This window comes from Heptranchias perlo, chromosome 12 (genome assembly GCF_035084215.1).
Source record: "Heptranchias perlo isolate sHepPer1 chromosome 12, sHepPer1.hap1, whole genome shotgun sequence".
NCBI classification, from domain to species: domain Eukaryota; kingdom Metazoa; phylum Chordata; class Chondrichthyes; order Hexanchiformes; family Hexanchidae; genus Heptranchias; species Heptranchias perlo.
The window spans coordinates 296677-319943 of NC_090336.1; the positions used below are offsets into that span (position 1 = coordinate 296677).

At 45.3% G+C, this 23267-nt stretch overlaps 1 protein-coding gene across 3 annotated transcripts in view; it reads left to right on the forward strand.

Moving 5' to 3' along the window:
• Positions 1-23267, forward strand: part of LOC137327802 (formin-binding protein 4-like) — a 55481-nt gene that overhangs the window by 7806 nt on the left and 24408 nt on the right. For 2 of the 3 annotated variants that reach the window (XM_067993611.1, XM_067993610.1), the window contains exons 2-6: positions 2419-2514; positions 4061-4191; positions 6687-6909; positions 19550-19694; positions 22991-23099. In XM_067993611.1, the coding sequence (XP_067849712.1) occupies positions 2419-2514; positions 4061-4191; positions 6687-6909; positions 19550-19694; positions 22991-23099 (704 nt within the window). Of the gene's footprint in view, positions 1-2418; positions 2515-4060; positions 4192-6686; positions 6910-19549; positions 19695-22990; positions 23100-23267 lie in introns of those variants that run through there. The other variant, XM_067993612.1, reaches the window with a different exon arrangement.

The following is a 23267-nucleotide window of genomic DNA, read 5'->3' on the forward strand; positions in this document are numbered from 1 at the left end:
CATGCTAAACAGCGGAAGCAACATGCTATAGACAGAGCTAAGCGATTCCACAACCAACGGATCAGATCAAAGCTCTGCAGTCCTGCCACATCCAGTCGTGAATGGTGGTGGACAATTAAACAACTAACGGGAGGAGGAGGCTCTGCAAACATCCCCATCCTCAATGATGGCGGAGTCCAGCACGTGAGTGCAAAAGACAAGGCTGAAGCGTTTGCAACCATCTTCAGCCAGAAGTGCCGAGTGGATAATCCATCTCAGCCTCCTCCCGATATCCCCACCATCACGGAAGCCAGTCTTCGGCCAATTCGATTCACTCCACGTGATATCAACAAACGGCTGAGTGCACTGGATACAGCAAAGGCTATGGGTCCCGACAACATCCCAGCTGTAGTGCTGAAGACTTGTGCTCCAGAACTAGCTGCGCCTCTAGCCAAGCTGTTCCAGTACAGCTACAACACTGGCATCCACCCGACAATGTGGAAAATTGCCCAGGTATGTCCTGTCCACAAAAAGCAGGACACATCCAATCCGGCCAATTACCGCCCCACCAGTCTACTCTCAATCATCAGCAAAGTGATGGAAGGTGTCGTCGACAGTGCTATCAAGCGGCACTTACTCACCAATAACCTGCTCACCGATGCTCAGTTTGGGTTCCGCCAGGACCACTCGGCTCCAGACCTCATTACAGCCTTGGTCCAAACATGGACAAAAGAGCTGAATTCCAGAGGTGAGGTGAGAGTGACTGCCCTTGACATCAAGGCAGCATTTGACCGAGTGTGGCACCAAGGAGCCCTAGTAAAATTGAAGTCAATGGGAATCAGGGGGAAAACTCTCCAGTGGCTGGAGTCATACCTGGCACAAAGGAAGATGGTAGTGGTTGTTGGAGGCCAGTCATCTCAGCCCCAGGGCATTGCTGCAGGAGTTCCTCAGGGCAGTGTCCTTGGCCCAACCATCTTCAGCTGCTTCATCAATGACCTTCCCTCCATCATAAGGTCAGAAATGGGGATGTTCGCTGATGACTGCACAGTGTTCAGTTCCATTCGCAACCCCTCAGATAATGAAGCAGTCCGAGCCTGCATGCAGCAAGACCTGGACAACATCCAGGCTTGGGCTCATAAGTGGCAAGTAACATTCGTGCCAGATAAGTGCCAGGCAATGACCATCTCCAACAAGAGAGAGTCTAACCACCTCCCCTTGACATTCAACGGCATTACCATCGCCGAATCCCCCACCATCAACATCCTGGGGGTCACCATTGACCAGAAACTTAACTGGACCAGCCATATAAATACCGTGGCTACGAGAGCAGGTCAGAGGCTGGGTATTCTGCGGCGAGTGACTCACCTCCTGACTCCCCAAAGCCTTTCCACTATCTACAAGGCACAAGTCAGGAGTGTGATGGAATACTCTCCACTTGCCTGGATGAGTGCAGCTCCAACAACACTCAAGAAGCTCGACACCATCCAAGATAAAGCAGCCCGCTTGATTGGCACCCCATCCACCACCCTAAACATTCACTCCCTTCACCACCGGCGCACTGTGGCTGCAGTGTGCACCATCCACAGGATGCACTGCAGCAACTCGCCAAGGCTTCTTCGACAGCACCTCCCAAACCCGCGACCTCTACCACCTAGAAGGACAAGGGCAGCAGGCGCATGGGAACAACACCACCTGCACGTTCCCCTCCAAGTCACACACCATCCCGACTTGGAAATATATCGCCGTTCCTTCATCGTCGCTGGGTCAAAATCCTGGAACTCCCTTCCTAACAGGACTGTGGGAGAACCTTCACCACACGGACTGCAGCGGTTCAAGAAGGCGGCTCACCACCACCTTCTCGAGGGCAATTAGGGATGGGCAATAAATGCCGGCCTTGCCAGCGACGCCCACATCCCGTGAACGAATAAAAAAAAACATTGGGGCCATTTCTTCATTTCAAGCATATTTTCTTTACACCCATGTTTCAATCCTTGTGCTAAGAACCCGGTGTTTTAGTTGATCTCTGTAAATGTGAGCGAGTCTGAAATGGTTTTACCGACAAATGATCAAAATAAACCAACTGTCTGCTCCTTGGGGGAATAGGAATAGCCTTTGGTTTGCCCACGTTCGAACCTGGCATGTGGATGAGAAGGTGCTGGGTTCCACTCTGCGTCCCTACCTTGTGGTCCTGCACCATGATGTGCTCCGCCCGTGCTGTCCTTCATAGAAGTTCCTGGACACTGAGCCCCGGGGGGAGGTGGCAGGGAGTGATTCGGGATCATGACCTGTGGGAGTGAGAAGCAGACCTGTTTAATTTTCGTGTGCTTTGAAGCCATTTTGTTGCCCAGTTGTAGTCCTGTGACTCCGCTGTACTTGTTTATTATAAGGGCTGGCACATTGTCTCCTTGTTCAGATTGTAACACACTTTCTTCACTGCAGATGAGCAGGAGGACGGATCCGATCAATTATTTGTTAATTCAAGTTCAAGCAGTACAAACAATGGGACAGCAAAGGAATCTGCAGTCCGGTCTACAGGTAACTGCTTCCTGATTTCACTCTTGAACGGCCTAGCTCTAATTTTAAGGTTGTGCCCCCATGTTCTGGACTCTCCAACCAGAGGAAATAGTTTCTCTACCCTATCGAATCCTTTTAAGCACTTTGATTAGATCGCCCCTCAATCTTCTATACTCGAGGGAAAACAAGTCTAGTTTATGCAACCTGTCCTCTTAATTTAACCCTCTTAGCCCCAGTGTCATTTTGGTGAATCTGCGTTGCAGCCCCTCATAAGGACATAAGAAGTAGGAGTAGGCCACACGGCCCCTCGAGCCTGTTCCACCATTCAATCAGATCATGGCTGACCTTCAACCTCAACTCCACTTTTCCGCCCGATCCACAAATCCCTTGATTCTCCTAGAGTCCAAAAATCTATCCATCTCAGCCTCGAATATATTCAACGACTCAGCATCCACAGCCCTCTGGGGTAGAGAATTCCAAAGATTCACAACCGTCTGCGTGAAGAAATTCCTCCTGAGACTATGTTTCCCCTGGTTGGAGAGTCCAGAACTAGGGGGCAATCTCTCAGCATCTACCCTGTCAAGCCCCTTCATAATCTTATATGTTTCAATGAGATCACATCTCATTCTTCTAAACTCCAGAGAGTATAGGCCCGTTCTACTCAATCTCTCCTCATAGGACAACCCTCTCATCCCAGGAATTAATCTAGTGAACCTTCGTTGCACCGCCTCTAAGGCAAGTATATCCTTCCTGAGATGCGGTGTCCAAACTGAACGCAGTACTGCAGGTGGAGTCTGACCAAGGCTCTGTACAAGTTAAGTATCGCATCCTCCCCTTTGTATTCCAGCCCCCTTGAGATGAAGGCCAAAATTCCATTAGCCTTTAAGATGGCTTTTTGCACCACTAGCTTTTTCTAATTTTTGTACAGACACACCAAATCTCTTTGCTCCTCTGCACCTCCTAGAAAATGCTCCAATTTATCTTTCTTGGGACCCGTGGATGAGCTCACACTTGCCCACATTGAACACCGTTTGCTACAGTTTTGACCCCTCACTTAATCTGTCTCCCTCTTTACAACTTCACGCTCCCATCTACACAACTTACTTCCCCACCTAACTTAGTGGCGGCGGGCTGCTCGGGGCTCCCCGGCGCGGGCGGGCTGCTCGGGGCTCCCCGGCGCGGGCGGGCTGCTCGGGGCTCCCCGGCGCGGGCGGGCTGCTCGGGGCTCCCCGGCGCGGGCGGGCTGCTCGGGGCTCCCCGGCGCGGGCGGGCTGCTCGGGGCTCCCCGGCGCGGGCGGGCTGCTCGGGGCTCCCCGGCGCGGGCGGGCTGCTCGGGGCTCCCCGGCGCGGGCGGGCTGCTCGGGGCTCCCCGGCGCGGGCGGGCTGCTCGGGGCTCCCCGGCGCGGGCGGGCTGCTCGGGGCTCCCCGGCGCGGGCGGGCTGCTCGGGGCTCCCCGGCACTTTGTGCAGGTGGAATCACTGGGGCATGTGAGTGAGGAGTAGCGGGATGGCAGCTGTTCTAATGTGTTATCATTACTCTGAATTGAAATGCCCTTACAATCTTGCAGGTGGGCTGGGCTTGCTTGGAGCTTACACAGACAGCGAGGATGAGGACAGTCCTGACGCCGAGCCACAGGAGACGGAGCCACTGCCCAGCAAGCCCGGAGACATCGACAGCACGCTGGCAAACTTCATGGCGGTGAGGAATAGTTTGGCGTTACCTACCACAGTACCCCTTCCTCTCCCTTGCGGTGGCCAACACCGCGCCCCTGCCCCTGGCACTCCTTTCTCCTACAACTCTCCGGGTAGTTTTTATGTCCAGGTTCAGGGGTCACCGGGCGCTGTACAACAACAACTTGCATTTATACCATGCCTTTAATGTAGTAAAACGCACCACGCGCTTTACAGGAGCGATTATCAAACAAAATTTGACACCAAGCCACGTAAGGAGATATTAGGACAGGTGACCAAAAGCTCGATCAAAGAGGTAGGTTTTAAGGAACGTCTTAGAGGAGGAGAGAGAGAGAGAGAGAGAGGTGGAGAGGTTTAGGGAGGGAATTCCAGAGCTGAGGGCCTAGGCAGCTGAAGGCACGGCTGCCAATGGTGGAGCGATTAAAATCCGGGATGTGCAAGAGGCCAGAATTGGAGGAGCCCAGAGATCTCGGAGGGTTGTAGGGCTTGAGGAGGTTACAGAGATAGGGAGGGGCGAGGGCATGGAGGGATTTGAAAACAAGGATGAGAATTTTAAAATCGAGGTGTTCCTGGACCGGGAGCCAAAGTAGGTTAGCGAGCACAGGGGGCGATGGGCGAATGGGACTTGGAGCAAGTTAGGATACGGGCAGCAGAGTTTTGGATGAGCTCAAGTTTATGGAGGGTGGAAGATGGGAGATTAATGAGTCACTTGTAAATCCTTGACCGTGTTTGTGTGCACACCAATTCATTAGATTGCTAATTATCCCACAGTCTGTGCTGTTACCTCTAGAGTCCCCCAAGGATCTATCCTTGGCTCCCCTTCTGTTTCTCATCGGCGTGCTGCCCCTTGGCAACATCATCCAAAAACATAACGTTAGGTTCCGTATATATGCTGACGACACCCAGCTCTGTGTAGTTGAGGAGTCAAAGACAGAATCTATTTTGTTAGAATTAAGGAACAACTGAGGGACTATTACACTAATGGGTGTATACTTGAGGCCACCAAATAGTGGGAAGGAAAGAGAGGAGCAAATTTGCAGGCAAATTACAGAAAGGCGCAAGGACTATAGAGTATTGATAATGGGGGACTTCAATTATCCCAGTATAAACTGGGATAATAACAGTATAAAGGACAAAAAGGGGAAGGAATTCCTGAAACGAGGAAGGAAGCAGTGCTGGATCTAGTTCTGGGGAATGAAGTGGGGGAGCATTTGGGGAACAGTGATCATAATACCATCAGGTTTAGAATAGTTATGGAAAAGGACAAGGACCAATCAAATGTGAAAATACTTAACTGGAGGAGGGCTAATTTCAGTGAGTTAAGAAGTGATCTTGCCCAGGTGGATTGGAATCAAAAATTGTCAGGCAAAACAGTAATTGAACAGTGGGAGGCCCTCAAGGAGATGGTTCAGGTATAGAATAGACACATTCCCATGAGGGGAAAAGGAAGGGCATCTAAAGATATAGAGATGCTTTAGGGTTACTTGAAGTAGTGGCCCCTCTAGTTTGCAGAGGGGGGTCTCTTCAATGTGGGGTCGGGGCTCTCGGGCCAAGCTTGCTGCTTGACACAATGGGCACTGTTCCACGATGCATTGTGTGATCGAGAACTTCCTGTTAACTCTCGGATGCGTTAAATGTGTTTGAGAGTGAGAAGCATGGCCTGCGGATAAATGCGCTTGATGGGAGTGGGTAAAAGAAATGATTACTGCAAAATGGCACTTTGTCCTGTCAGTTGGCCATAATGCCCCTTGGCTAGGGAGAGGAAAAATCATCCAGAATCCCCGCTTGCTATCTAGTGACTTCTTTACAAGCAATTATATAGCAATGTGAGCTGCTCGCTTAGTTCCTGGCGACCCTTTCACCCATGCGTTTGTCTTTCCCTCATTTGCTTCGGCACCCTGTGTTGAATTGAATGGGCGCCCTGTATTGAATTGTTTTTGTATTTATATAACGCCTTATCGCGTCACACAAATATCTCGCAGCGCTTCATATCCAGTGAATTACTTATTGTGCAGCAGCTGGTCCACAAACAAGGCGATGGGTGGCCAGTTAACCGTTGGGTTTTGGTGTTGAGGGAGGAATGTTGGCCAACCTGCCCTTCGAATAGTGCTCTCTAACGTGGGTCTGGAACCTGAATTTGCGAGAGGCGTTTAGTTTTTAAGATGCTAAGATAAAATTCTATTTTGTTTTTAAATGAGACTTTGTCTCTAACACACTTTTGGATTGAAGACAGTGCAGCTCTGAGTATTTGGGCAGCACAGGCTTAGACTGTGGAGCTCAAACCCTCGGTCTTTGAGCCCAGAACGGCTGGTTTTGCTGACTGAGCTTGGCAGCATCGACCATGAAAAACCAATCTTCTCAATACGTACACTTACTCCTGGTTATGCTGCAGGTCCCAGGTCACGACAGATTGAACAGTTCATGTGATGGAATCCTAAATGTTATGCATTGGATCAACCTATGCTTTATCTAAGTGTCCTGTTTGTGTTCCTTTAAACACAGGAGATTGATGCAATTACAGCACCCGGGCCCGTTTCTGAATCGATAGCTGCCCCCTCCGACTCACCAGTGCCAGCACCCACACCCCCACGGCCAGAACCCAAACCGGTGCCGAATGCTCAGAAACCTGCAAACAGCCACAACGGCAATGAGGTGAATGCCATGGTGGAAGGCGGTAACATGGCAGCTGATTGGCACTACGATACACAGTACTCACTGGCTGGAGGTATGTTAGATTGGTACTATATACAGTACACACTGGAGGTCGGATTGGTTCTATATACAGTACTCACTGGAGGTATGTGATGCATTGGTACTACATACAGTACTCACTGGCTGGAGGTATGTTAGATTGGTACTACATACAGTACTCACTGGCTGGAGGTATGTTAGATTGGTACTACATACAGTACTCACTGGCTGGAGGTATGTTAGATTGGTACTATATACAGTACACACTGGCTGGAGGTATGTTAGATTGGTACTATATACAGTACTCACTGGCTGGAGATATGTTAGATTGGTACTACATACAGTACACACTGGAGGTATGTTAGATTGGTACTACATACAGTACACACTGGAGGTATGTTAGATTGGTACTACATACAGTACACACTGGCTGGAGGTATGTTAGATTGGTACTATATACAGTACTCACTGGCTGGAGATATGTTAGATTGGTACTACATACAGTACACACTGGAGGTATGTTAGATTGGTACTACATACAGTACACACTGGAGGTATGTTAGATTGGTACTACATACAGTACACACTGGCTGGAGGTATGTTAGATTGGTACTATATACAGTACTCACTGGCTGGAGATATGTTAGATTGGTACTACATACAGTACACACTGGAGGTATGTTAGATTGGTACTACATACAGTACACACTGGCAGGAGGTATGTTAGATTGGTACTATATACAGTACACACTGGCTGGAGGTATGTTAGATTGGTACTATATACAGTACACACTGGCTGGAGGTATGTTAGATTGGTACTATATACAGTACTCACCGGCTGGAGGTATGTTAGATTGGTACTACATACAATACACACTGGCTGGAGGTATGTTAGATTGGTACTATATACAGTACACACTGGCTGGAGGTATGTTAGATTGGTACTACATACAATACACACTGGCTGGAGGTATGTTAGATTGGTACTACATACAATACACACTGGCTGGAGGTATGTTAGATTGGTACTATATACAGTACTCACTGGCTGGAGGTATGTTAGATTGGTACTATATACAGTACTCACTGGCTGGAGATATGTTAGATTGGTACTATATACAGTACTCACTGGAGATATGTTAGATTGGTACCATATACAGTACTCACTGGCTGGAGGTATGTTAGATTGGTACTATATACAGTACTCACTGGCTGGAGATATGTTAGATTGGTACTATATACAGTACTCACTGGAGGTATGTTAGATTGGTACTATATACAGTACTCACTGGCTGGAGGTATGTTAGATTGGTACTATATACAGTACACACTGGCTGGAGGTATGTTAGATTGGTACTACATACAGTACACACTGGAGGTATGTTAGATTGGTACTATATACAGTACTCACTGCAGTTATGTGGTGGATTAATACTATATATAGTACTCACTGGAGGTATGTGATGGATTAGCACTATATGTACTTGGAGGTATACGAACATATAAATTAAGAGCAGGAGTAGGCCATTCGCCCCTCGAGCCTGCTCTGCCATTTGATAAGATCATGGCTGATCTGATTGTGATCTTAACCCTACTTTCCCGTCTACCTACTATAACCTTTGACTCCCTTATTAATCAGGAATCTATCCAACTCAGCCTTGAAAATATTCAATGACCCTGCCTCCACCGCTCTCTGGGGGAGGGAGTTCCACAGACTCACGACCCTCTGAGAGAAAAAAATTCTCCTCATCTCCATCTTAAATTGGAGACCCCTTACTTTTAAACTGTGGCCCCTAGTTCTAGTCTCTCCCACAAGGGGAAACATCCTCTCAGCATCTACCCCTTCTGGTCCCCTCAGGATCTTATATGTTTCAATAAGATCACCTCTCATTCTTCTAAACTCCAGTGTATACAGGCCCAACTTGTCCAACCTTTCCTCATTTAGATGACCCCCTCATCCCAGGAATCAGCCGAGTGAACCTTCTCTGAACCGCCTCCAAAGCAATTATGTCCTTTCTTAAATAAGGAGACCAAAACTGCACACAGTATTCTAGATGTGGTCTCACCAATCCCTGTACAACTGGAGCAAAACATCTCTACTTTTATATTCCATTCCCCTTGCAATAAATGACAACATTCCATTTGCCTTCCTAATCACTTGCTGTACCTGCATACTAACTTTTTGTGATTCATGTACTAGGACACCCAGATCCCTCTGTACCTCAGAGTTCTGCAATCTCTCTCCATTTAAATAATATACTGCTTTTCTATTCCTCCTGCCAAAGTGGACAAGTTCACATTTTCCCACATAATACTCCATCTGCCAAATTTTTGCCCACTCACTTAACCTATCTATATCCCTTTGCAGACTCCTTATGTCCTCTTCACAACTTACTTTCCTACCTACCTTTGTGTCATCAGCAAATTTAGTAACCATACATTCGGTCCCTTCATCCAAGTCATTGATATAGATTGTAAATAGTTGAGGCCCAAGCACTGATCCCTGTGGCACTCCACTCGTTACATCTTGCCAACCTGAAAATGACCCATTTATGCCTACTCTCTGTTTCCTGTTAGCTAACCAATCCTTTATCCATGCAAATATGTTACCCCCTACACTATGAGCTCATTTTGTGTAGTAGCCTTTGATGTGGCACCTTGTCAAAAGCCTTCTGGAAATCCAAGTACACCACATCCACAGGATCCCCTTTATCCACGCTGCTTGTTACTTCCTCAAAGAACTCTGATAAATTAGTCAAACACTGTTTCCCTTTCACAAAGTCGTGTTGACTCTGCCTGATTGGATTGAAATTTTCTAAGTGCCCTGCTATAACCTCCTTAATAATAGATTCTAGCATTTTCCCTATGACAGATGTTAAGCTAACTGGCCTGTAGTTTCCTTCTCTCTGTCTCCCTCCTTCCTTGAATAGAGGAGTTACATTTGCTATTTTCGAATCTGATGGGACCTTCCAGAATCTAGGGAATTTTGGAAAATTAATACCAATACATCTACTATCTCTGCAACCACTTCTTTTAAGACCCGAGGATGAAGTCCGTCAGGACCTGGGAACTTGTCAGCTTTAAGTTCTAATATTTTTTTCAGAACCCTTTCCCTGGTGATTGTAAATGTTTTAAATTCCTCCCTCCCTTTCACCTCTTGGTTCACAATTATTTCTGGCATGTTATTTGTATCCTCTACAGTGAAGACGGACGCAAAATATCTGTTCAATTCATCCGCCATTTCCTTAGTCTCCATTATTAATTCCCCAGACTCTCTCTCTAGAGGACCAACACTCACTTTACTTACTCTTTTCCTTTTTAAATACCTGTAGAAACTCTTACTATCTGTTTTTATATTTCTAGCTAGCTTTCTCTTGTACTCTAATTACTCCCTCCTTATTATTCTTTTAGTCATTCTTTGCTGTTTTTTATATTCTGTCCAATCTTCTGACCTGCCACTAATCTTCGCGGAATTGTCTGCTTTTTCTTTCAATTTGATACAATCTTTAACTTCCTTAGTTAGACACGGATGGTACGTCCTTCCCCGAGAGTCTTTCTTTCTCACTGGAATGTATCTTTGCTGAGTGTTATGAAATATCTCATTAATTGTCTGCCACTGCATCTCTACTGACATATCCCTGGGTCATATGTGATGGATTAGTCCGATATATACTACTTGAGGTATGTTAGATTGGTACTATATACAGTGCTCACTGGAGGTATGTGATGGATTGGTACGATATACAATGCTCACTGGAGGAATGTGATGGATTGGTACTATATACAGTGCTCACTGGAGGTATGTGATGGATTGGTACTATATACAGTGCTCACTGGAGGAATGTGCTGGATTGGTACTATATACAGTGCTCACTGGAGGTATGTGATGGATTGATACTATATACAGTGCTCACTGGAGGAATGTGATGGATTGGTACTATATACAGTGCTCACTGGAGGAATGTGATGGATTGGTACTATATACAGTGCTCACTGGAGGAATGTGATGGATTGGTACTATATACAGTGCTCACTGGAGGAATGTGATGGATTGGTACTATATACAGTGCTCACTGGAGGTATGTGATGGATTGGTACTATATACAGTGCTCACTGGAGGAATGTGATGGATTGGTACTATATACAGTGCTCACTGGAGGTATGTGATGGATTGGTACTATATATAGTGCTCACTGGAGGAATGTGATGGATTGGTACTATATACAGTGCTCACTGGAGGTATGTGATGGATTGGTACTATATATAGTGCTCACTGGAGGAATGTGATGGATTGGTACTATATACAGTGCTCACTGGAGGAATGTGATGGATTGGTACTATATACAGTGCTCACTGGAGGAATGTGATGGATTGGTACTATATACAGTGCTCACTGGAGGAATGTGATGGATTGGTACTATATACAGTGCTCACTGGAGGTATGTGATGGATTGGTACTATATACAGTGCTCACTGGAGGAATGTGATGGATTGGTACTATATACAGTGCTCACTGGAGGTATGTGATGGATTGGTACTATATACAGTGCTCACTGGAGGAATGTGATGGATTGGTACTATATACAGTGCTCACTGGAGGAATGTGATGGATTGGTACTATATACAGTGCTCACTGGAGGTATGTGATGGATTGATACTATATACAGTGCTCACTGGAGGTATGTGATGGATTGGTACTATATACAGTGCTCACTGGAGGAATGTGATGGATTGATACTATATACAGTGCTCACTGGAGGAATGTGATGGATTGGTACTATATATAGTGCTCACTGGAGGAATGTGATGGATTGGTACTATATATAGTGCTCACTGGAGGAATGTGATGGATTGGTACTATATACAGTGCTCACTGGAGGAATGTGATGGATTGGTACTATATACAGTGCTCACTGGAGGTATGTGATGGATTGGTACTATATACAGTGCTCACTGGAGGAATGTGATGGATTGGTACTATATACAGTGCTCACTGGAGGAATGTGATGGATTGGTACTATATACAGTGCTCACTGGAGGTATGTGATGGATTGGTACTATATACAGTGCTCACTGGAGGAATGTGATGGATTGGTACTATATACAGTGCTCACTGGAGGTATGTGATGGATTGGTACTATATACAGTGCTCACTGGAGGTATGTGATGGATTGGTACTATATACAGTGCTCACTGGAGGAATGTGATGGATTGGTACTATATACAGTGCTCACTGGAGGTATGTGATGGATTGGTACTATATACAGTGCTCACTGGAGGAATGTGATGGATTGGTACTATATACAGTGCTCACTGGAGGTATGTGATGGATTGGTACTATATACAGTGCTCACTGGAGGAATGTGATGGATTGGTACTATATACAGTGCTCACTGGAGGAATGTGATGGATTGGTACTATATACAGTGCTCACTGGAGGAATGTGATGGATTGGTACTATATATAGTGCTCACTGGAGGTATGTGATGGATTGGTATTATATACAGTGCTCACTGGAGGAATGTGATGGATTGGTACTATATACAGTGCTCACTGGAGGAATGTGATGGATTGGTACTATATATAGTGCTCACTGGAGGTATGTGATGGATTGGTACTATATACAGTGCTCACTGGAGGAATGTGATGGATTGGTACTATATACAGTGCTCACTGGAGGAATGTGATGGATTGGTACTATATACAGTGCTCACTGGAGGAATGTGATGGATTGGTACTATATACAGTGCTCACTGGAGGTATGTGATGGATTGGTACTATATACAGTGCTCACTGGAGGAATGTGATGGATTGGTACTATATATAGTGCTCACTGGAGGTATGTGATGGATTGGTACTATATACAGTGCTCACTGGAGGAATGTGATGGATTGGTACTATATACAGTGCTCACTGGAGGAATGTGATGGATTGGTACTATATATAGTGCTCACTGGAGGAATGTGATGGATTGGTACTATATACAGTGCTCACTGGAGGAATGTGATGGATTGGTACTATATACAGTGCTCACTGGAGGAATGTGATGGATTGGTACTATATACAGTGCTCACTGGAGGAATGTGATGGATTGGTACTATATACAGTGCTCACTGGAGGAATGTGATGGATTGGTACTATATACAGTGCTCACTGGAGGAATGTGATGGATTGGTACTATATACAGTGCTCACTGGAGGAATGTGATGGATTGGTACTATATACAGTGCTCACTGGAGGAATGTGATGGATTGGTGCTATATACAGTGCTCGCTGGAGGAATGTGATGGATTGGTACTATATACAGTGCTCACTGGAGGAATGTGATGGATTGGTACTATATACAGTGCTCACTGGAGGAATGTGATGGATTGGTACTATATACAGTGCTCACTGGAGGTATGTGATGGATTGGTACTATATACAGTGCTCACTGGAGGTATGTGATGGATTGGTACTATATACAGTGCTCACTGGAGGAATGTGATGGATTGGTACTATATACAGTGCTCACTGGAGGAATGTGATGGATTGGTACTATATACAGTGCTCACTGGAGGAATGTGATGGATTGGTACTATATACAGTGCTCACTGGAGGTATGTGATGGATTGGTACTATATACAGTGCTCACTGGAGGAATGTGATGGATTGGTGCTATATACAGTGCTCACTGGAGGAATGTGATGGATTGGTACTATATATAGTGCTCACTGGAGGAATGTGATGGATTGGTACTATATATAGTGCTCACTGGAGGAATGTGATGGATTGGTACTATATACAGTGCTCACTGGAGGTATGTGATGGATTGGTACTATATACAGTGCTCGCTGGAGGTATGTGATGGATTGGTACTATATACAGTGCTCGCTGGAGGTATGTGATGGATTGGTACTATATACAGTGCTCACTGGAGGAATGTGATGGATTGGTACTATATATAGTGCTCACTGGAGGAATGTGATGGATTGGTACTATATACAGTGCTCACTGGAGGTATGTGATGGATTGGTACTATATACAGTGCTCACTGGAGGAATGTGATGGATTGGTACTATATATAGTGCTCACTGGAGGAATGTGATGGATTGGTACTATATACAGTGCTCACTGGAGGTATGTGATGGATTGGTACTATATACAGTGCTCACTGGAGGAATGTGATGGATTGGTACTATATACAGTGCTCACTGGAGGAATGTGATGGATTGGTACTATATACAGTGCTCACTGGAGGAATGTGATGGATTGGTACTATATATAGTGCTCACTGGAGGAATGTGATGGATTGGTACTATATACAGTGCTCACTGGAGGAATGTGATGGATTGGTACTATATACAGTGCTCACTGGAGGAATGTGATGGATTGGTACTATATACAGTGCTCACTGGAGGAATGTGATGGATTGGTACTATATACAGTGCTCACTGGAGGAATGTGATGGATTGGTACTATATACAGTACTCACTGGAGGAATGTGATGGATTGGTACTATATACAGTGCTCACTGGAGGAATGTGATGGATTGGTACTATATACAGTGCTCACTGGAGGAATGTGATGGATTGGTACTATATACAGTGCTCACTGGAGGTATGTGATGGATTGGTACTATATATAGTGCTCACTGGAGGAATGTGATGGATTGGTACTATATACAGTGCTCACTGGAGGAATGTGATGGATTGGTACTATATACAGTGCTCACTGGAGGAATGTGATGGATTGGTACTATATACAGTGCTCACTGGAGGAATGTGATGGATTGGTACTATATACAGTGCTCACTGGAGGTATGTGATGGATTGGTACTATATACAGTGCTCACTGGAGGAATGTGATGGATTGGTACTATATACAGTGCTCACTGGAGGTATGTGATGGATTGGTACTATATACAGTGCTCACTGGAGGAATGTGATGGATTGGTACTATATACAGTGCTCACTGGAGGTATGTGATGGATTGGTACTATATACAGTGCTCACTGGAGGAATGTGATGGATTGGTACTATATACAGTGCTCACTGGAGGAATGTGATGGATTGGTACTATATACAGTGCTCACTGGAGGTATGTGATGGATTGGTACTATATACAGTGCTCACTGGAGGAATGTGATGGATTGGTACTATATACAGTGCTCACTGGAGGTATGTGATGGATTGGTACTATATACAGTGCTCACTGGAGGAATGTGATGGATTGGTACTTTATATAGTGCTCACTGGAGGAATGTGATGGATTGGTACTATATATAGTGCTCACTGGAGGTATGTGATGGATTGGTACTATATACAGTGCTCACTGGAGGAATGTGATGGATTGGTACTATATACAGTGCTCACTGGAGGAATGTGATGGATTGGTACTATATACAGTGCTCACTGGAGGTATGTGATGGATTGGTACTATATACAGTGCTCACTGGAGGAATGTGATGGATTGGTGCTATATACAGTGCTCACTGGAGGAATGTGATGGATTGGTACTATATATAGTGCTCACTGGAGGAATGTGATGGATTGGTACTATATATAGTGCTCACTGGAGGAATGTGATTGATTGGTACTATATACAGTGCTCACTGGAGGTATGTGATGGATTGGTACTATATACAGTGCTCGCTGGAGGTATGTGATGGATTGGTACTATATACAGTGCTCGCTGGAGGTATGTGATGGATTGGTACTATATACAGTGCTCACTGGAGGAATGTGATGGATTGGTACTATATATAGTGCTCACTGGAGGAATGTGATGGATTGGTACTATATACAGTGCTCGCTGGAGGTATGTGATGGATTGGTACTATATACAGTGCTCACTGGAGGAATGTGATGGATTGGTACTATATATAGTGCTCACTGGAGGTATGTGATGGATTGGTACTATATATAGTGCTCACTGGAGGAATGTGATGGATTGGTACTATATATAGTGCTCACTGGAGGAATGTGATGGATTGGTACTATATACAGTGCTCACTGGAGGAATGTGATGGATTGGTACTATATACAGTGCTCACTGGAGGAATGTGATGGATTGGTACTATATACAGTGCTCACTGGAGGAATGTGATGGATTGGTACTATATACAGTGCTCACTGGAGGAATGTGATGGATTGGTACTATATACAGTACTCACTGGAGGAATGTGATGGATTGGTACTATATACAGTGCTCACTGGAGGAATGTGATGGATTGGTACTATATACAGTGCTCACTGGAGGAATGTGATGGATTGGTACTATATACAGTGCTCACTGGAGGTATGTGATGGATTGGTACTATATATAGTGCTCACTGGAGGAATGTGATGGATTGGTACTATATACAGTGCTCACTGGAGGAATGTGATGGATTGGTACTATATACAGTGCTCACTGGAGGAATGTGATGGATTGGTACTATATACAGTGCTCACTGGAGGAATGTGATGGATTGGTACTATATACAGTGCTCACTGGAGGTATGTGATGGATTGGTACTATATACAGTGCTCACTGGAGGAATGTGATGGATTGGTACTATATACAGTGCTCACTGGAGGTATGTGATGGATTGGTACTATATACAGTGCTCACTGGAGGAATGTGATGGATTGGTACTATATACAGTGCTCACTGGAGGTATGTGATGGATTGGTGCTATATACAGTGCTCACTGGAGGAATGTGATGGATTGGTACTATATACAGTGCTCACTGGAGGAATGTGATGGATTGGTACTATATACAGTGCTCACTGGAGGAATGTGATGGATTGGTACTATATACAGTGCTCACTGGAGGTATGTGATGGATTGGTACTATATACAGTGCTCACTGGAGGTATGTGATGGATTGGTACTATATATAGTGCTCACTGGAGGAATGTGATGGATTGGTACTATATACAGTGCTCACTGGAGGAATGTGATGGATTGGTACTATATACAGTGCTCACTGGAGGAATGTGATGGATTGGTACTATATACAGTGCTCACTGGAGGTATGTGATGGATTGGTACTATATACAGTGCTCACTGGAGGTATGTGATGGATTGGTACTATATACAGTGCTCACTGGAGGAATGTGATGGATTGGTACTATATACAGTGCTCACTGGAGGAATGTGATGGATTGGTACTATATACAGTGCTCACTGGAGGTATGTGATGGATTGGTACTATATACAGTGCTCACTGGAGGTATGTGATGGATTGGTGCTATATACAGTGCTCACTGGAGGTATGTGATGGATTGGTACTATATACAGTGCTCACTGGAGGTATGTGATGGATTGGTACTATATATAGTGCTCACTGGAGGAATGTGATGGATTGGTACTATATACAGTGCTCACTGGAGGTATGTGATGGATTGGTACTATATACAGTGCTCACTGGAGGTATGTGATGGATTGGTACTATATACAGTGCTCACTGGAGGAATGTGATGGATTGGTACTATATACAGTGCTCACTGGAGGAATGTGATGGATTGGTACTATATACAGTGCTCACTGGAGGAATGTGATGGATTGGTACTATATATAGTGCTCACTGGAGGAATGTGATGGATTGGTACTATATATAGTGCTCACTGGAGGAATGTGATGGATTGGTACTATATACAGTGCTCACTGGAGGAATGTGATGGATTGGTACTATATACAGTGCTCACTGGAGGAATGTGATGGATTGGTACTATATATAGTGCTCACTGGAGGAATGTGATGGATTGGTACTATATACAGTGCTCACTGGAGGTATGTGATGGATTGGTACTATATACAGTGCTCACTGGAGGAATGTGATGGATTGATACTATATACAGTGCTCACTGGAGGTATGTGATGGATTGGTACTATATACAGTGCTCACTGGAGGAATGTGATGGATTGATACTATATACAGTGCTCACTGGAGGAATGTGATGGATTGGTACTATATACAGTGCTCACTGGAGGAATGTGATGGATTGGTACTATATACAGTGCTCACTGGAGGTATGTGATGGATTGGTACTATATACAGTGCTCACTGGAGGAATGTGATGGATTGGTACTATATACAGTGCTCACTGGAGGAATGTGATGGATTGGTACTATATACAGTGCTCACTGGAGGAATGTGATGGATTGGTACTATATACAGTGCTCACTGGAGGAATGTGATGGATTGGTGCTATATACAGTGCTCACTGGAGGTATGTGATGGATTGGTACTATATACAGTGCTCACTGGAGGAATGTGATGGATTGGTACTATATACAGTGCTCACTGGAGGTATGTGATGGATTGGTACTATATACAGTGCTCACTGGAGGAATGTGATGGATTGGTACTATATACAGTGCTCACTGGAGGTATGTGATGGATTGGTACTATATACAGTGCTCACTGGAGGAATGTGATGGATTGGTACTATATACAGTGCTCACTGGAGGTATGTGATGGATTGGTACTATATACAGTGCTCACTGGAGGAATGTGATGGATTGGTACTATATACAGTGCTCACTGGAGGAATGTGATGGATTGGTACTATATACAGTGCTCACTGGAGGAATGTGATGGATTGGTACTATATACAGTGCTCACTGGAGGAATGTGATGGATTGGTGCTATATACAGTGCTCACTGGAGGTATGTGATGGATTGGTACTATATACAGTGCTCACTGGAGGAATGTGATGGATTGGTACTATATACAGTGCTCACTGGAGGTATGTGATGGATTGGTACTATATACAGTGCTCACTGGAGGAATGTGATGGATTGGTACTATATACAGTGCTCACTGGAGGTATGTGATGGATTGGTACTATATACAGTGCTCACTGGAGGAATGTGATGGATTGGTACTATATACAGTGCTCACTGGAGGAATGTGATGGATTGGTACTATATACAGTGCTCACTGTTAGGTTGGTATTACTCCTCTTTGGATTTCTGATCATTTTCCTACAGAAGGATCCTTTATGTTGAAAATGTTAATTATTAAATTTTACTTAAAAGGGGTTAAATTCCCAGAGGGAGGGAGGCTTTGTCCGTTGGGGCAAAGGGGAGAACGATATGTTAAGAGCTCTCCTGAAAGTTGATGAGCCAGCCATCAAAACTGTAATCGTTAATGGTCTTTTGGAATAGAAGGATGGTTGTCATGTTCTGAACACTTCCAGTGGGCATTCACACAAGATATGGGGAGGGCCCAATTTAGGCCTGCACAGCTTACAGTTGTCTGGCTGGGTCGCACATCAGTGGTATGAGGGATAACATGAGGCCAGTTTAATTGTCAGCCCTACTGGCTGACCCCCGATCACTGAATTCCCTGTAAAATGCCAAAACAGCTTTCAAAATGGCTTGTGAGCCTCAAGGAGTTATTCCCTTTTAAACCAAACCTGATATTGATATAAATTAACCAAAATCCCATCCAAGCCATAAAGGTAAGATTCCTGAAATGTTGAAGAGTCGGACTTGGCCAGCCTCCCAACACTTACTGTCTGTAGTCACATAAAGAATGCCCACTTGGATGCCATTGGTCCCATTAAGAGGCCGCTTCTTTGGGAGAGGTTGGGAAAGGCAGGCCCATAAATCAGACCGCTGGAGGACCGTGTGCACTGGAGGTGGGCTTTGTGCTTGACACAAATGTGCAAGTAGCTGACCTTGTCTCTCTCTGTACAGCTAATGTGGAGATGGGCGACTGGCAGGAGGTGTGGGATGAGAACACTGGCTGCTACTATTACTGGAATGTTCAAACCAACGAAGTGACGTGGGAGCTGCCCCAATACCTGGCTGCTCAGCTCCAGGGACTGCATTACCAGGACAGGTGGGTGCTCAACCAAATCGGGTTTACACACACTCTCACCCAATGCGCATTCCAGTGCTGTGTCTTGTGCAGTGATATTTATTGACATAAGCGGGTGGTTTTATTTGCTGGTTGGTTTGCAGAATATGAAATTACATTAATGTTTTTATTTTAATAAAAGAAAAACTGGAAAATTGGCACCAAATTCAGTTTCCTGGCTTCCGACTGCACCCACCCTGCTGAGATTGATCAGGGGTGAGGGAGCCATGTTGCACACCTGTGTATTTAGGATCATTGGAGACATCTCAGTACCGCCAACTTGCCCCTGCGGGGTGCAGCAAACTGCAGAAATCGTGTTTGAGTTAACACAAAGCTCCAAGAACGTTCCCATCCCGTGTAATTCTGAGATGTTTGAGCCCATGCACTCACTGGACGCGTGCTATGGTTTTAATACCTGTGGCCTCGGTCTGAATCCTCGGAGAGTTTTGGTTGTGTGGAATGCTTGGAAATGTACACTTGACTGTTGTTTTCATCCATTTGTATTGTTCATGAGTTAAAGTTAAAACAGTGTTAATGGAGAAGATTTGACAGTGGCAAAACCTGTGGCCCAAGTTGAGGGTGTTGAAACTAAAGACGGTTGGAGTCAAGTGTGTGAGAGTATATGGAAGAGGGGCCGAGGGCATAGCACCTCGGCTCTGCTGTTGGTGCCAGAAGTCTCTTGAAATATAGTGGTGATTTCACACAGTGATTCTAACCAAACATAAATCATCTGTGATTTCTCTGCTCCTAGTAAAGAGTGAAAAGTGAAGGGCTGTCTCACCAGGGAGTCTGCCACCTCGATTCACACAAGAGTAGGGGATGATGGCGACCAGTGGCTTGTCGCTGGGTAGTGCGGGGGCTGAGCTAATACCCACCTGTGTCTGTTCCTGTAAGGTAACGGATCGGTGTTCTGACATTCTACACAAAGGTCTACACCTTTTAGGTTAAGTATTGCAACACAAAATGTAATTTTGGGCAATTTATAACTCTTACAATGCCAGAGTAACTGAGTCTGAGAGTTGGATTGATTCCATTTAACACTGAAGTGGGGTGTCCCATTCTCTTTTCTCCTCTCCACACACACACACACACACACACACACACACACACACACACACACACTCCAGTGTCAACTTGGTGGGGAGGTGGGTGCATGGTTGCCAATATGAGGTAGAAAATGGGGAAGAAGGGGGTGTCGAGGTTGGTTGAGTTGGGGGAGAGAGGAGCTTGTGAGATTGGAGCACCAGTGCTTAAAGCTGGCACTGGTATGAACATAGTTGAGATCTCTGCGGAGCAGGTCCCATCTCCGTGCTGGTGTGATGGGGAGCAATATCAAGAACAACAGATGTGGAGATGCCAGTGATGGACTGGGGTGGACAAATGTACAGAGTCATACAACACCAGGTTATAGTCCAACAGCTTTATTTGAAATCACCAAGCTTTCGGAGCTTTGCTCCTTCATCAGGTGATGAAGGCATTCAGAATACTAAAACAAGGACATCACAGGACAATTCTTCAACATGGTACATCGCCATTGAGATATTTAACCCTGGTATTCCAGTGACATGGGTTTATATTTCCCGTACAATTTATCATTCCTATTTTCTACTTTCTCCCATTAACCTTAACCCATTTGTTATTTAATGTACTGATTTTGCTGATCCTGATGACCTTTTTGCCCAAAAGGAGTTTATCGACAGGTTATTGTGTCCAATTTTACACAGTACTCTCAGCATATCCATTCTATATTTGCCATGTACAAGTGTGAGGAGAGGGGTCTCAAGACGGTGACACAAGGAGGGGCTCACCAGTGAACCCAAGAGACAGTGCTACGTTGTAAAATACTCCTAGTATTATGAGGAAGAGAAGGCTGAGGGGCGACATAATAGAGCTCTTCAAAATTATGATGGGGTTAGTAAGGTAGACATAGAGATGTTGTTTCCACTCGTGAGGGAATCCAAAACCAGAGGTCATAAATATGAGTCACCAGTAAATCCAGTGAGGAATTCAGGAGAAACTTCTTTACCCAGAGAGTGGTGAGAATGTGGAACTCGCTACCACAAGGAGTAGTTGAGGTGAATAGCATAGAGGCATTTAAGGGGAAACTAGATAAACACATGAGGGAGAAAGGAGTAGAGGGGTATGTTGATAGGGTTAAATAGAGTGGGAGGAGGCTCATGGACCTGTTGGGCTGAGTGGCCTGTTTCTGTGCTGTAAATTCTGAGTAACACATGGGAGCAGAAAGATCCTGGGTATAATCCCGGTTCTACAGTGTCCTACAAGTGACAGTGCTGCACACTGTTAGGTTTTGATGGAAGTAGAGAGGCAGCACCCTGTGCATGTTATGTAGAGAATCCCAGATAGTGGGGCATGAAGGCAAGACAGTCATCACGAGTGCAGGTATCACGTCTGGGAGCCTTTGCCTGAGCTCTGAGATGAGATCTGCCGCTTGTTGTTCCCTTTGCTTAAGTGTATTTTCTTTGTACACAATGTGGAGCAGCTGTGCGGTTTCTAAAGGCCATGTGCCGAGACTCTGCTCACCTTGGGGTTAGTTTAAAAATGAATAGCTGATTTATGGGAATTGCAGTATCCCTGTGTACATTGTATCGAATATTACAGGGGAAGAGGCAAATGAGAATACGATCACAATTGTACATTTGTTTAAAAAAAAAGTGTTGTCGTAGGGAGAATAAGCAAAGAATGAGGTTAAACAAAACCTTGGGGGCGGTGCTTAAAAAGACCGTCCAGAGATAAGGTTCGGGGTCAATAGTGGGAGTGGCAGTAGTTCTAAGTGCCTTAACTCACCCCACAGTCAGTTTACAGCTTCAGTGAAAGACGGCATGCTGCAGTGCCTCCAGTCATACAGCTTGATTTTAAGTTTCACACGCTGGTCGGTAAGTGTGGGAGGAGCGTGACAGGCAGTTGTGTGGTAGGATTAATTTACAGCGAGGGCTTCGTGTAACGTCGCTTACCAAATGGGATCCTCCTTTGTAGCTGTGGGGCTCCCTGGAACGAGCGGTGTCACAGGGACTTTGACTGTTTCTACTCTCGGGGAGAACGACACACTTGAAACCAGAAAACTGAGCTGTGAGGGTTTACCGATACCATTTATAAGGAACATTCAGAGTCCCTTCAACTGTCCTGGAGTAAAACATGGTTGGGGGCGGGGTTTACGATAGCTTTTTAAAGGGGAGTTCAGTTTTGGAAAGCTGTGTTGCCACAGAGCCTTTGAGCATTGCAGGGGGGAGATGCATGTTACTCTGTGTGTTGTCTTTCAGCTCCGCGGCCCTGTCTGCTGGCGAGGTGGAGAGCAGTTATCAGCACACGGGCATCTATCACCATGACCAAACTGTGGCAAAGCCAGGCGGCAGAAACCTGAAGAAGAAGGTAGGGGTGAAATAAGATGATATCTGTCGCTTTTCCGCAGGGCAAAGGGGCAACAAAAATAAAATTCTTGAGTGGAAGCCTGCCTTGTTACAATGGGGGCCACTGATGTACAGGTAACTTTGACATGCGGCCGTGCTGTCTGCTGGCTCCTATTTGTGCTGCGTCTCT